Below are 15278 nucleotides of genomic sequence, written 5' to 3' on the forward strand. Positions count from 1 at the left end.
GCGCATGCGCATCGAGCTTGCGAGACTATTGGGGCTTAACCACTCTTTAACTAACTTGCAAGGAATCGTGGCGATTCCTTGCAGTGCCCGTGACTTTTAAGCTCAATGCGCATGTGCATTGAGCTTAAAAGCTCGTGCACATCAGTTTCCTCAGCCGGCTGCTTTAACACCCTCTCCCCGCTCCGCCCCCTCCCCTGCCCGCCGTGTCTCATTTCTCCTCCCCCCTCCCCTTCTCTCCCTCCGTCTTGTTTAATCCCTCCGTCTTGTTTAATGTAGCGTTCTTCCATATCCGCTTTTATCGCATTCATACACCATCCGCTACTCTATACACGAGCGCTTGCACTCTCAGTGTATGTCGGGATGAAGGCACATGTCACACACTGTGGCCGGTGAATTGCTTTGCCGACTTCCTTCGTCGTAAAGGGTACTTGTCCTCATCGCAGGGTTATGGTCATTATTTTCGGTCCCCATCACATTATTTCTCAGCGTGTGCTCTGCCTCAGGACGGCATTTCTCCTCCCCTCGGGCAAGCAGATAGCCGCAATAACACCCTCCCTGCTCAGCTTTCTTCTCAATTTCTCCCCGTCTCCACTTCCCATTAGGAGCCCTTCCTCTCCCCACTTCGTATGCTAGCCTTCACTCTAGCAATGGCAGTGCTTTCACTTGTTACAAAATCAACCACTTTAATGGTAGTCAGTGGACTAATTCAATTCCGAATATTTGTTTCGAAATCTAAACTTTGAGAAAGCCATACGTGATTACACAAAATGCAGATCTTTTATTTTGTGCTTTATTTTATTGCATAATGCATCCCGGTGTCAATTCTGGCGAAAGAACACATTTTGCACAAAAAAGATGAAAAAATAAATTTGGTGCGAACAGCTGCTTGCGTTCTGTTTGTTCATGTTGTTCCTGTGATATAATTTTGTAGCGAACTGCTGCATAATTACTCAACATGGTATAGTTTTACAATTTTTTCCAAATTACACCGGCGTAATTTACTTTTGCTCAGCCCCTGGTCTTTTTAGAGCAAGTACATAGAGACGCAAAAGTGAACTCCGCTGACTTTAAAGCATCCTGCTTCAAATGCTTGAGACTGCTCTAATCGCCTGTAGTTTTATATTCCCATAGCTGCCGCTTGATTTAACGACACCTGGAATAGCGCCGTAAACAGCACTCGAAGTGTAGTGGAAATGCTGTATTGATGTCGGCGTAAAAGCAGTTTTTGACTTTAGGTTACTTGATGAAAAGAAGACATTGAAGAATTATAAGAATATGTGACTTTTTTGGGGACCTTTTATATAGCGTGAAACTGACTCGAAGGTATTGGGGCGCTTTACCTGAGCACCAGTTACATTACAGAAAGACGAGTTTATTTTTTTTCTCTCTCCGGAGATTGAGTGATTTGCCCATAATCACAGCTTGTTGAGCCAACGCCGCTCCCCCCGCCCCCTGCTTCACACGTCTCACGGCCAGCAGGCCGTCTCGTATTTCTCCTCCCTCCCTCGCCTCCCTCCGTCATCACTGACGACGCGAAAGATTTACCTCCATAAATCTTAGCTTGGTCGGGTCCGTTTTATTTTTTGCTTTATTTGTTCTTTGCCATTCTTGTTATTGTGTTCAGGTCCTCCGAAAACCCTCATCTCCTTCCTCTCAGCTGTCAGAAAACAGTGGTCAACGCACTTAGTTTATCACGTGGCCTGGACTATGGCAACTCTTTACTTGGGTGCTCTTCCTTATGTTGTAAAACAGTTTCAAATTGCGCAGAGCACAACAGCCTTTCTGCTTAAACTTCCTTGTTATTCTCCAGCATCTGCACGTCTTTTCTTGCTTACATTGGCTTCCGCTTTAGCTGCTGTTTGTATTTAAAGGCCTCTGATTCTCTCATCGAGCTTTCTATGGCACTAGACCGAATTACATTCCAGACAAACTTCAGATCTACTCTTCTGTGTGCATTATTACGCTTACCTGCTCAGAATTTTCATCTATTCCTTGAAATTCTCAGGACTAGACTAAGAGGTCGTGACTTATTCTTCTTGGACCCCCAAATTATGGAATGAACTCCCTTCTGTTCTTCACGAGGAAAGTAGTTTATCAGTGTTCTGATGCAACCTGAAAGCCCATCTGTTTCCATAGGGCAGCTAACTATGATTTCTGTTCTCTCTTCTCCATTTTTGTTTTCACATTAAACTACTGAAAATATATTATTGCAGTTTCCTTTGCAAATATGCGAACAAACTCCCCGACCCTACTTATTTCTCCCACTCCCGCTTGCTACCCTGCTCCCCCTCCCCCGCCTCGCACCAGACTACCATTTGTCGCATTTAGACTACCTTCTCCCCCACCCGACTTGAAAGGCAGCCTCACACACCAACATTTGTCTCTCACACCACAGACTCCTGCTCCCCCGCCCACCCAGCAATGCCGAGAGCTATTCCCTCCCACTTGTTTTTTTACCCGCTCCGCCCCCTCCCCTGCCCGCCGTGTCGCATTTCTTTTCTCCTCTTTGCTCCTCCAGCAGTTCTCTGTCACCTTTCCTTCTCTCCTCCCTTGTCCACCTTTTCATTGTTTTTGCCCACCTCTCCTCCAGTTGAACTCTGTCACTAGCTCCTTTCAGCCCCTTCTCATTCCAGTGTTTTCGGGTCCCATCTCATGCTTGTTATAAAGGGGCTGCCAAAATGCGGACACTCCTCAACCCTCTGCTTCACATGAGACTCTGCGGCTCTCCTGTGACAATAAACCACTCCAGAACAAACATGGAGTTGTCATACGCGGCCATCTATCTCAATTAAAGGCCACATAGCTTCTCTAACCTCTAGGAAAATCTAGCCCTGCTATTTAATTTTGGTGCGGGATTACTGTGTAAAGAAGGTTTGCATAACGTCTCATCTGACTAACTAGTGCTTTAGTTTAGCATTGTATGTGTTTTCATAGGCTTGTGTGTATGTCCTTTAATGCATGTGCATGCTTGTCTTTTTCTGTTCAGTTCCCGTGTCAGTGTGTGCTTACCTGGATTTCCGTTTGTCTAATTTATGTGGCCTTTGTCAACGAGGCAATCCGCTACTCTGTCCAACGTTTATGAAGACGAGACACTCAACCACGCAATGCCACTCACACACACAACGCCACTCACACACACAACGCCACTCACACACGCAACGCCACTCACCCACGCAACACCACTCACCCACGCAACGCCACTCACCCACGCAACGCCACTCACCCACGCAACGCCACTCAACCACGCAACGCCACTCAACGCCACTCACACAAACAACGCCACTCACACAAACAACGCCACTCATCCACGCAACGCCACTCATCCACGCAACGCCACTCATCCACGCAACGCCACTCATCCATTTGCAAAACGAAAAATGTGAAACTCTTCTATTGCGAGACCTATTGCATTTTCAATGCTTGTTTTAATGGTTTACTTGGTGTGTGTCTAATAGACCTCTTTACCCCCGGGAGCAGATTGAGGTAATCTCCCAATCTACCTGCTGGGGGAAAGGAGAGGAGAAAGGTATTTTTTGCCCATTGAAATTTGGGGTAGGGGGGATATTGCAGCCCAGTACCATGGCGGGCCAGCTCCCTACCTCATTGTCTTATTTTTATTTTATTCCTTGGAGGGACTGATACGCATTTTTGGCAAAGAAGCTGGAGATTGCAGTCCCATGCCAAGATGCCATGGCCCCAGCTGCATTTACTTTATACCCTGATGCACGGACGGGGTGGTCTCCACTCCTTTCATCTCTTATGTTTTTTTAATTTGTATTTTTGTTTGCTTACTCTGGCGTCAAGAATTGTATCCAGCCACACTGGGTTCCCTTTCTCCCACCCCCAGTCCGGCTGTTTTTTGCCCATAGGACAATGGAGCCACACCTATTTTAGGTTGGTTGTTTCTCTAAGGAGACAAAAGCATTTTGTTGTTGTTCTATGGGTAGATTACTGCTTAGGAATTGCCCGCCTGCAGTGATCCTGCAGCAAGATTCAACTTGGTAGAGGTACCACTGGAAAGAGGCGAGAATCTCATCGGAATTGGGTCACAAGGTGTTGCACAATGTCCTTGAGCCTCAATTCACCCTCATGTCACTGGAGGCAAATGGCTTCCATGTTTTATTTGAGTAATGTCTGGACTCATTCAAAGAAAAATTAATTCAATAATCATCTGGGGAAGCAGAAGCAGTTCCATTCCCTGTTGTGTTGGTGATATTAACTGGAAGTTCTTTGGTGTGAGCACCAATGGTTTCGCTGAGAGTCCATGAGGTGACACAAAGTCTGCCCTTGTGTTGATCTTATGAATGCATACTGAAAACATCCCGGTACTGTTTTCGCTTTTCTTGTTAAACAGCTGTCAAATCAAAAGATTAGTTCACTCCTTTCACATAGCCACGGTTCTCTGATTCTAGTTGCAATTAGGGAAAATGTTTTTTTTGTGTGTTTGTTTTATATGGTGCAAAATTGACTAAAAAGTATTGGAGCTCTTTACATGAGCACCGGTTCCATTACACTAGGACACATTCATTTTTGTATTTTTTTAGGCAAAGGAGAATTGGAATTTGCCCAGAATCACAGGATATTTAGCAGACACCGAGACTAAAACTTGGTTCCACTTATCTTTGGTAACGGCCACAAGGATTGTGGCCAAATCCATCATTCCAGCACCTGAGAGTAAAGCTTCAAGTGATTCACATACAGCACTACATGGTCTTTCCTGGTGACTCCATGTCATCTAGTCAATTGGCCACCAATATTCACTAGAATGTGCTAACCACATAATTCATTCGCCAGAGCAAGCACAGCAGCTCCTGAATTGGATATGGAGGGAATGTCCGGTTCTGATAGGGGTAGGCACAGCCCACTGGATTTCCACTAGGAACTAGGCTAGTGTGGTTTCAGTAGTTCAGATGCCATAGGCCTGGGGCCTATGTAAAAAAACAATGAACCAGGTGTGTTCGTAGAGAGTCAGGGAGGAGCGGCGCATACGTTTGCAGACTCCCGGCCGCATCTAGGAGTCGGAAGGGCTGGGGAATGCTGCGCATGCACGATGGTGCTGTGGCTTAGTGAGAAAAGGATCGGCCATGTTAGAATGGACCGATAGCGGTGATTGTGCAAAGGGAAAGTGTACAAAGGGGTCTGCATGCACGGGGTTAAGTGCAATAATGTTCGAAACTAGGGATGAATTACTGTTCCATTGCCATGGTTTGAGGCCTGGTGTAATGTGTGAAAAAGCCTAGTACAAGGGTCCTTAGCACACAGGTAGTGTGCATGGAGCCCAATGTAGGGGACCCTGGAAGAAACAGCGGGTGGAGGTGCCGCCTGGGTGGGGGTCCCATGCTGGGGTATCTACATTATGTTTTGGAGAGTTCCCGTGGGGGTTCAGTCTGAGAAATGAGCTCTGCTGGGGTTCCAGTGAAGGTTTGCGCTAGAAGGGTGGATCCTAAGGGGTGAAAAGGTTAGCATGAGAATATTAACAATGTTTTATGTTATCATAAGGCTGTTCCAGGGGATGTTATCATTGAGGCCTGTTTTGTGACTAGACAGGCGGTAGATCCATCTTTGCTCCTTTTCCAGGAGGCGGCTCTGAATGTTTGGTAGGTTGGGCTTCAATGCTTCTATAATGACCCAACGCATGTCATTACTCGTGTGGCCTACTTCGAGGAAGTGGTTCGTCATGCGGGTGGTATTTTTCCTACACCGTATGGTGCTGCGGTGTTTGTAGATTCTGGTCTTGATCTTGCGGTTTGTCATGCTAATATAGGTGAGGTTGCAGGGACACACTATGCTATAAATCATGTGTTCAGTATTGCAATTCGAGTTTTGTCTCAATTGCCATGTCTTCCCTGGTTCTAAACTGAGGCTCTTGGTGGTTTCGGTGATATGGCACACGCTGCCGTTGCAACAGGGAAAGTGGCCCACTACGCCTGGGAGCCCCGAAGGCATTCAGGACAGTGTTAGCAGGCCTCTGTTGTGGTGGTCGTCGTGTGGAAACTATGGTGTATTTGATGGATCTGGCTCTCTTGTTGGAAAGGAGGTTCCCAGTCAAGCTTGCTTGTCTTCAATATTTTCCAGTTTTTACTGATGATTTGTGAGACTTTGTGAGAGACTGCATTATATGTTGTATGTAACACATGTGAATGGCGCCGGTGTGGGTTCCCACGCCTAAGTCTCAATCAATCCCTCACGATTCTGATTTGTCACTTAGGTCTTTGGCTTGAGATTTGTAGTCTCCTATTTCACTGCAGTTTCTGCGAAGCCGGAGGTACTGGCCGTAGGGGAGGTTCTCCCGCAATGATCTGGGGTGGAAGCTAGTGAAGTGAAGTAGGGAATTGGCGGGCGGTGGTTTTGAAATGGGTTTTGCTCTTTAGTCCCCCTCCGTCTGCTTCAATGTCCAGGTCAAGGAAAGTGGTCTTATATCTGTGAAAGCTATGTGTGAAACTGAGATTGGGGTCACACGAGTTGAGCCTTTCGCAGAATGCTTGAGAGATTCGTTGTTTCCTTCCCAAATCAGTAAGATGTCGGCAATGTAGCGTTTCATAAAATCTGATTTGGGGGAAACATGGCTTGTTGTTCTCGAGAAGGTGTTTGTCTCGAAGTCATATACATGAAGGCCGGCCACGCTGGGGGCAAAAACGCTCCCTATAGATGTTCCATACTTCTGTAAGTAGAGCCGCCCTTCAAACTCAAAGAAGTTCTCTTTGAGTGCAAGTGTGGCACATTCAAAGACAAATGTTTTGTAGGTTCAATGTTGCCAGTTGGTGGTGTTAAGGGTGGATTTCAATACCTGTAGGTAACTGACAGTTAGTTTGGTCCTCACCTCCACAAAGCAAGATTCCATAGTACATGCCTGCTATATGTTGCCTTTGGCTATGCACAGCAAAAAGTTGCCCACATGGCCAGGGTTTGGATGCAGGGTTTAGCCTTTGACCAATCACTCTGCCCAACCTTTTGTGGGTATCCAATTAAGTATAGACACTGAACAGATGGAATTTGTAGAGTACAAATCTAGCTCGAGAGCACCGAGCACAAGACGCAGCCCCAGGGAAGGTACAATCATTGGGGGAAGGAAGGTTGACTGTTTTGAAGGCTATAGAGATTTTATGCAGGGCTGGGATGCATGGGTCATTCCTGTTATTGAGAAGGAGGGCTTAGTCGACTACTTGAAGCATGCCTGTCTCAGTGGTGCAGTCTGGCCTAGAGGCTGATTTGTTGTCCTGTTAAAGAGTATTCTTGCGGACGTGCTCCTATAGCTGGGTGCCAACTCATTTCCGTTTCCCTTCAAATGGAAGGTGACTTGTAGAGCAGAACATAATGAGATCAGCTGGGTCCAGGAATGGTTCTTAAGCAGGCAAATGATGTAACCTGTCTTAAGGCATCTAGGGATGTTCGTTGGTTTATGAAAGTGTTCTTAGGCGTATGAAAGTGTTCCTTGGCCTATGGGGGTGTTGATTTAGTGGAGAGGAATAAAAGTGTGTTGTCTTGAGTGAGTGTGGAATATTGGACCGTTTTTTTTTCCTGCCCTTTTCCTCACCTACCTACTTTGGACTCATCCCAGCGCCGGCGGAAGCAGTGTGTGCCCAGCTGAGACGGAGCTGAGATTTGCAGCCCCGGGGCACCAATTGCCGCGTCTCCTCGCCTCTGAGAGTAGGATAATGGCGAAGGAAAACAGGAAGCAGAAAGGAGACCGGCGCCCTACTTGACAGAGAAGAGACTGTAGCCCTCATCCTCCCGGACCTCTTGGCAGCCTTTAAGGAACAAGGCCCTCGACTGGATCCTCTCTTTCCTCTCCTGCAGAACCCAACGAGTCAGACTCCCTCCATTTCTCTCAGAACTCACATCAACCACATGCGGAGTCCCATAAAGATCCTCCATCAGCCCGACCCTGTTCAACATCTACATGGCCCCGCTCGCATCCATCGTCAGAGCACACAGACTCAAAATCACATCGTATGCAGACAACACCCAACTCATCCTTTCCCTATCCAACAAACCCAACATCACCAGACGCATCTTCCAAGACGGTATGTAAGCTGTCGCCAGATGGATGAAAAACAGCTGCCTACAATTTAACTCTGACAAAACCGAGGTGCTCATTATAGGTCCACACCCCAACGCCTGGAACAATACCTGGTGGCCCCCCGCCCTCTGGGACCCCCGCCCCCACGGACCACGCACGCAACCTCGGAATCATCCTGGATTCCGAACTCAAAATGGACCGCAAGGGCAATGCCATCCCCTCCTCCTGCTCCCACACCCTCCACCTACTCCAAAAGACCTTCAACTGGATCCCCCAGGAAAACCGCCACACACGCCCTCCTCAGTAGCAAACCGGACTATGGCAACACACTCAATGCCGGGATCAACACGAACCTCACCCGCGAACTTCAGAATGCTGCCTCCAGACTAGTCTTCAACCTATCGCGCCACTGCCACATCAGCCAATGCCTACGGACCCTGCACTGGCGCCCCGTCGAGAACAAAATCACCTTCAAGCTTCTCACCCATGCACACAAGGCCCTCCATGACACCGGCCCCGACAACCTGAACCATCGCCTCACTTTCCACACTCCCCTGCTCTCTCTCCGCTCGGCTCAGCTCTCCCACGCGACAATACATCGCATAAAAAAAAAACACAGAGCAGGAGGACACTCCTCCCTCCTTGTGGCCAAGGCATGGAACTCCTTCCCTCTCTACTGCCGCCAGACTACATCGCTCCTAAAGGAACTCAAGACCTGGCTCTTCGATGATACCCAGTGAACCTCCAGAACTTGCGGACCCCTCCCACCCCATCACCCAGCACCTTGAGACTCATTCCCGGCGAGTAGCCGCGCTCTATAAGACCTGATTGATTGATCCATTTATGAGACTAGGTTAAAGGGGGTGGTGAGGTGAAGTGAGATGGCTGGAAGTGAGGGAGCTGTGGAAGTAGTAATGATGTTGAATCTGATTTTTGTCGATCTGCTCTGTGAAGAAGAGATTGATAGTCTGGAATTTCTTAAATGAAGCAGAGACTGTGGCTTCTAGGAGTTGATTGGGTGCATTGTTTAACTGACGTGAAGAGGTTTTGATTCTGTTGGTTTCCTCACTGAAGGTGTTTTTGTAGTAAGATGCTTTAGCTGTGATCATAAGGCATTGGTAATTGCAGAGGAGTGTTTTGATACGGGTGAGATCATCCAGGAGCTTTGATCCTCTACATTTCTTTTCCTGTTTCTGTAATGTATGTTTAGCTCTTGAATGTATCGCAGTGCTAGGTAGGGCTTCAGCATGGTGGCTTGGGGTTTCGCTGGACATTAAACATAACTTCTCATGATTGTGTTGTAGATGTTGAGGAGAGTTTTCACACCTGTGGAGGGCTGGAAGTGTACTGGCAGGGTGTGTATTTCATCTTAGATTTTTTCCAGATGGATGTATTCTATGGAGCGGAAAGTTACTTTTCCTTTTTGATGGTCCTTGATGCGGAGGTGTAGAGTCTGCAGTGGTGAAGGGGATGATGAAGTTGTTCCTGTCCATGGCTATAGAATGTTAGAGGATGCTGATAGGATTAGGTCCAGAAATATGCTTTTGAAGTGGGTTGGGTATTTGATGGATTAGTTTTATTTCCAGGATGTTGAAAAGTGTGTAGACGTCTTTATTAATTTTGTGTTGTAGCTGCTGGGAAATTTGAAGTCCCAGGGAGTGTAGGATGGGTGTGTTGGATGGAAGCAGAGGTGATGTGGTATGAGATTTCTCCTGTGAAGTGATCTGTATATCAGATGAACGTAGGCTGTTTTCAGATGTTTAAAAAGGGAAGTGCCAAGAGAGGAGCATTAACTACTTAGGCGTGGTAGAGTTGCTAATGGTACAGGGCCAGGAGGTCCAGGGGTATGACTGCTAGTCCCGCTCCTGTGTTCAGTGTGTGGTCTATATGTTGGATGCTGTAACTGTCGGGGATGCCAAGATGTCTGGAGAATAGTGTGAACTAGCTTTTAGTGAGGAAGATTACATCTAAGTTATGTTAGTGATATCCAAAGCTTGTATGACTGCAGATTTATTAAGATTTACATCCTCTCAGTCCAGGCCAGCATGGAATCTCCCACTACACATGCACTCCAAGCTCTATTAGATGGCAATGTAAATTACTCCTGGCCTTTAATAATAGCAACACCAAATTTGAACCACTTGAATCACTCAAAGCCATAATGACAGAGAAGGATGAAGAGTGGGGAATTACTGACCTCACAAGCAAACCAGCGATAAGGGGGTCAAAAGTAGCAAGTCACATTTTTCATCTTTGCTTAGACTTTGGCCGGAGAGCTGTTAACAGGCGCACCAAGTCTGATAGTAACTCCAGATCCATCTTCAAGAGAGGTAAATATGCAAATTATATAGATTATATTTTGCTCAATTTAAGGTTATGGTGTCAGATAGTAAATACAGATGTTGTCACTCGCGGGGACAGTGATTTCAATGCCCTTGTTGCTGTCTTCAAACTAGATCTGTTCTGTTAATTTGTAGGGCAAGCTAGTGACACCTCCATAATACTATTAGCCCTTACAAACAACCTTAGGAACGTAAAGTGAGTTAACATCAGTATGGATTCCAAGGTCAAAGCTAAAATATATCAATTACTGGTGGACCACTTCCGGACTTAAATCCTTCCAACTGGGATGTTGCCATGTTCAACAGCAAACACAATGAGTTCTTTAGCACTCTGAAAGAATATTTCACAAAACAATGCAGGAAAGGTCCTGTTGCCTCCCTGAGGTGCCTTTAGTTCACCAGGGAATTGAGAGAGGCCAAATAGGAGATTAATTAAAGCTATTAAGGTAGGCTCTAAAACAGACATTTCGGGTGCTAAGAAGGTTTATAAAGCTAAGGCTACATTAAACAAAGCCAAGGGTCAATGGGAGGAAGGGCAATGGAGTAAAATGCTAGAGGATATTGGTAAACGTGATCATAGAACCTTCTGGAAATTAGTTGCAACAACCGGTAATGGGGTTCCACTTCTCTTGACGTGTATGTCACTGGGTCAATCATTTTGAAGTCTTATATACCAAGAGTGCAACTGTCGAAACAGAAAACTCTCAATGGGGGATGATTTGGGTGTTAGTACAACGGCAGTGTCAGCTGTCCCTCATGTTTCTAGAATCCCGTTAGAAGATTTTTCAATTGTGGAAACTAGAGCTGCTATCTTACACATGAGGAGTGATAAAGCAAATGGCCCAGATGCCATACCAATGGATTTATTTCACTCTCAACCTGAAATCTCGGTACCCTACCTGAACAAGTTAAGTAATGCTGTGTTCAACGGTAACGAGATTCCAGAGATGTGGCAAGGCTCCATTATTGTTCCTATCCATAACGGGGCCCAAAAGATACTCCTTCAAATTACTGGCCAATTAGCCTTATTGTTAACGCCCAGAAAATGTTCTGTAGGCAAGTCATTTTCCACTTGCTGGAGTGGATGGATGAACATGAACTCCAGTTCCATCTGGAGGTGGGGTCCGGACGAACCTGGGTACCATAGACCAGATTTTCCGGTTTATGACTATATGTTGGAAGTACATTACTATCAAGAAGGACCACATGTATATAGCTTTCATGGATATGAGGGCAGCATTTGAATTGGTACCAAAGCACACTCTCTGAGAGGTATTGGCCCAGGGATGTGTCCTGGTGCCCACCCTGTTCTCCTTGTTTATGATGGTGTAGTGGATGTACTGAACAAATGTCAGCACGATGCCCCCAAGATAGCCGGTGTACACATTCCAGTTCTGCTATTTGCAGACGATACCCTGCTATTATCCTGCACCCCTATGGTCTGCAAGAATTGCTGAACTACTTTGTGGCGTTTAGCAGGGATCGGGGACTTGAGATCAATGTATGCGGCTATCAGTCCCCATTGCACTTTCAGAAACCAAGATGGTTGTGGAAGGTTCCAGTATTGATCAGATCCGTTACGTTGACTACTTGCGAGTTAGGCTCACTGATAAACTCTCCTGGGACCTCCAGTTAGCTAGAAGTCGTTCCATACAAAATATAGAGCAGCAGCTATGGCCCAGAGGCATGAAGCTTCAACTACTAGGGCTGTTTTCCCAGCACTGGAGGTATATAGAGCTGCGGCCGTTAGAGGCACTTAGTATGGGGCAGACTTATGGAAGTAGGGAACACCTCACATTTAATTGCTGCAGAAAATGTAGAAGATCTCTTCTGGGTGTCCCTATCAGCACCCCACTTATACCTCTGACATAGGATTTAAATATTAAGAGGATTGACCAAACCACCCGTTTACGAATTCCGACCTATTGGTTTAGAATATGGACCATTCAGGAGATGGCCCAATATAGACCTGCACTACAGAAGCTTCTGGTGCTAGATAAGTACTGTATTACTCCATTGATCAAAGCAAACTTAAGCTTAGGGGTGTATGGAAAGAGCCGAGTAAGTTGAGGGTCAATATGGTTCAATGGGTCAGAGATATTTATCAGGATCATGCTCTGCAAAAGACATGGTGAGAGGCAAGACCTGAGGGTCCTACTAGACAGATTCTTAAGCCACAAATGCTCACTGTCTTCTGAGCCGTTCCTGGACAGAATTATTCCCTGTGCAGCAAAATCGCTATATATTCGTTCCATTGTGGGAATATTACCACTAAGGGTCTTTTCTTCAAGATGGTCTAAAGAGGAGTAACAGAATTGTAACCATCCGTTCTGTCCCAATACGTCAGAATCTGAGGTGCACTCATTGTTATTTTTGTAAGAGGTATCGCAAACGGAGATCCAGGTGAATCTTGCCTCTTTGTTGCAATCTGGGAGTAAGGCAGTGTCGGGGAGCCTTACGCATATTAAAATCGGTACACTTCCGAACCCATTGTATATGCACTTGTAAAGTTCTTAAGCTGGGCTTGGTCACTGAAAGCAGCAGCGCTGCAGGTTGGCCCAGCAGATGGTACACGTGTTATCCGAGCTCCTGTAGGGCTGTTACAGAGGGTTCTCTGATGAAACTCTTTTAACCTATGTGGTTTGTCACATTCTTATTCTGCATTATTCTAGTACCTCTGTTTTACATGAGGCTGTTTACTGACCGCGAGAACTGCTACCCTACGTTAGATATTTTATCGTCATGAAATCTTATAACATTTTCTTGCATTTTAATGGCCTTTTGCACTAACTCTGCTTCTGAATTTGCAATGTATTATTCTGTCAGGCTATTTACTTGCTGCTAGGAATCGTTAAGATTTTCGAGTCTTTTAAAGCTTCTCATTTCATGTTTTTATATATGAATGGGATATGTTTTTATGTATTGTACCTTTTATGATCTTTTGCGACGGAAATAAACATGAAATGATTGACTGACTGCGGAGTGTGAGCATCAGTTGAGTGTGCCTTGTTCTTGTAGGGGTGTGTCTTCTAGTGAAAGATACAGTTAGGGGTGTTCGCTATAAAGAATGGGGAGCATTTACTTGTGTGCTCTGTGTGTAAGTGTTGGAATAGTGTGAAATGCGATGTTTGCAAGGTCCTGCAGCCAGCCCCCTCGGCCAGCAAACTCCTTGTGTGAATGGTTGTAAGCTTTGTGTTGGGGAGTTGGCTGCAGAACCTGGCAGATTCCATGCCTGCGCCCAACCTGGGGCAGGTCGTCTTTCCTGGGCCTATGATGAAATAGAGATAAGTTATTTTATTGAGTATTGTTGATAGTTCTCTGAACGAATAGCTTTTGCCTATCTCCGAGTATCTCTACAACCTTGCAAGAAGCTTTGCTGTGTTATAATTGCTTGTTCATGCTTTTAGCTGGGTTCATGCTGTATAAATAACATACATACTCATACAAGCACAATCATTTGCCATTTTACCATCCCACAGAATTAATGTTTTGACTTGATGTCCTTTTAATTTTTTCCCCGACAGCAAATTGAAAAAGCTGAGTGAAGATAGTTTAACTAAGCAGCCTGAAGAAGTATTCGATGTTTTGGAAAAGCTTGGTGAAGGGTGAGTACATTCAACTTCTTCTTGCAGTCTTTCCCCTCAATAACTGAAAAGAGAAAAGGATACTACAACTCTGGGACATACAATTTGTTAGACATAAGTCCAACTAGATTTTACTAGCAACTTGTGGTGTTCTACGTTTTATACCTGCACTGATTACTGGAAACTAATACAAATATGTTATAAAGAAAAATTTGGAGTGATGGTAGTAGAAACCGCACTCACCCATGTGTTATGGTGGAGCAGTGTGGCTTATATTTAGAATGGTGTATAAATTCTTGGGACCATGGATTGCTTGCTAGTGGACCAGATTACAAACCTGTCTGTATACATGGAGAACTCAGGTAACCTAGTCGTTCGTCATGATGGCCATTGGCCGCTCGATTATGAGCCGACCCTTCCTTCCAGAATGAGGCTTTTTAGTGAGGAAGGAGGAAAGAAGACCAAGCTGTCCACCCAGGAAACGTTATCTCACTTATTCAAGTCTGTTATTTAGGATAGAAAAGTGCACTTTCCAGGATGCATCCACAAATCAATAGAGGGAAACAATAACAAGTGAAATTTAAACCGATGACAAGAAAAATTGAGAGATTGATTGAGAAATAGACCTAAACAAGCACTGGCAAAGCTAGTAGTTCTCAACTTTTCATACAGACTTTCTATATTCTTACTACCCACATCTTGGAAAAAGTCTGTGTTGCATGGACGAGATCCTCTGGATGGATTATGGAATTAAATTGTGGCCATCAGTGAAAGATACGATTTATTATGGAATCCTCTTCCACCCTTAGTAAATGATAACTATTAATGGGCTGCAGATATTTCCTCATATGCCAGGAGCCCGATGCCACTGTACAGGTTGCTGGAAGGATAGTTTTATACCCAATTTCTAGCTTTAGCAATACTTTTGATTTGTCCTCATGTCACAATGTATATCACTTTCACACATTCCAACTATTTAGTCACGATCACCAAGCTGCTGGTACATGTTTGCCGATGTTTGTAATTGGAAACCCAAACTATTAGCGTACACATGCTTAATGTTGTGGGCTTAAGAAAACAGGAAAGGCTGGAGGTTGCCCTCAAGACATGGAGCCAGTGCAGAGATATCTGTAGGTTTCCTTGAAATCATTTTGACATGCCTAGCTGCCATTTGCCTAGCTGAAGTGAAGCCACTGACAAGTTCTTACTATAGCCACATACGTCTCGAATTGATTTGGGCCTGGAGGTTTGGGAGGGGAGAAAGCAGGTGGGGTTGGAAGCCACACAGGGTCCGGGAGACCAGTCCGAAAGGAACAGAAGCACTTGAGGTGC

At 45.5% G+C, this 15278-nt stretch overlaps 1 protein-coding gene across 1 annotated transcript in view; it reads left to right on the forward strand.

The window, feature by feature from the left end:
- Positions 1-15278, forward strand: part of STK3 (serine/threonine kinase 3) — a 968587-nt gene that overhangs the window by 74344 nt on the left and 878965 nt on the right. The window contains exon 2 of the mRNA XM_078686976.1: positions 13887-13967. Coding sequence (XP_078543102.1) covers positions 13887-13967 — 81 coding nt within the window. The remainder of the gene's footprint in view (positions 1-13886; positions 13968-15278) is intronic.

This window comes from Lissotriton helveticus, chromosome 4_1, assembly GCF_964261635.1.
Source record: "Lissotriton helveticus chromosome 4_1, aLisHel1.1, whole genome shotgun sequence".
Classification (NCBI taxonomy): Eukaryota; Metazoa; Chordata; class Amphibia; order Caudata; family Salamandridae; genus Lissotriton; species Lissotriton helveticus.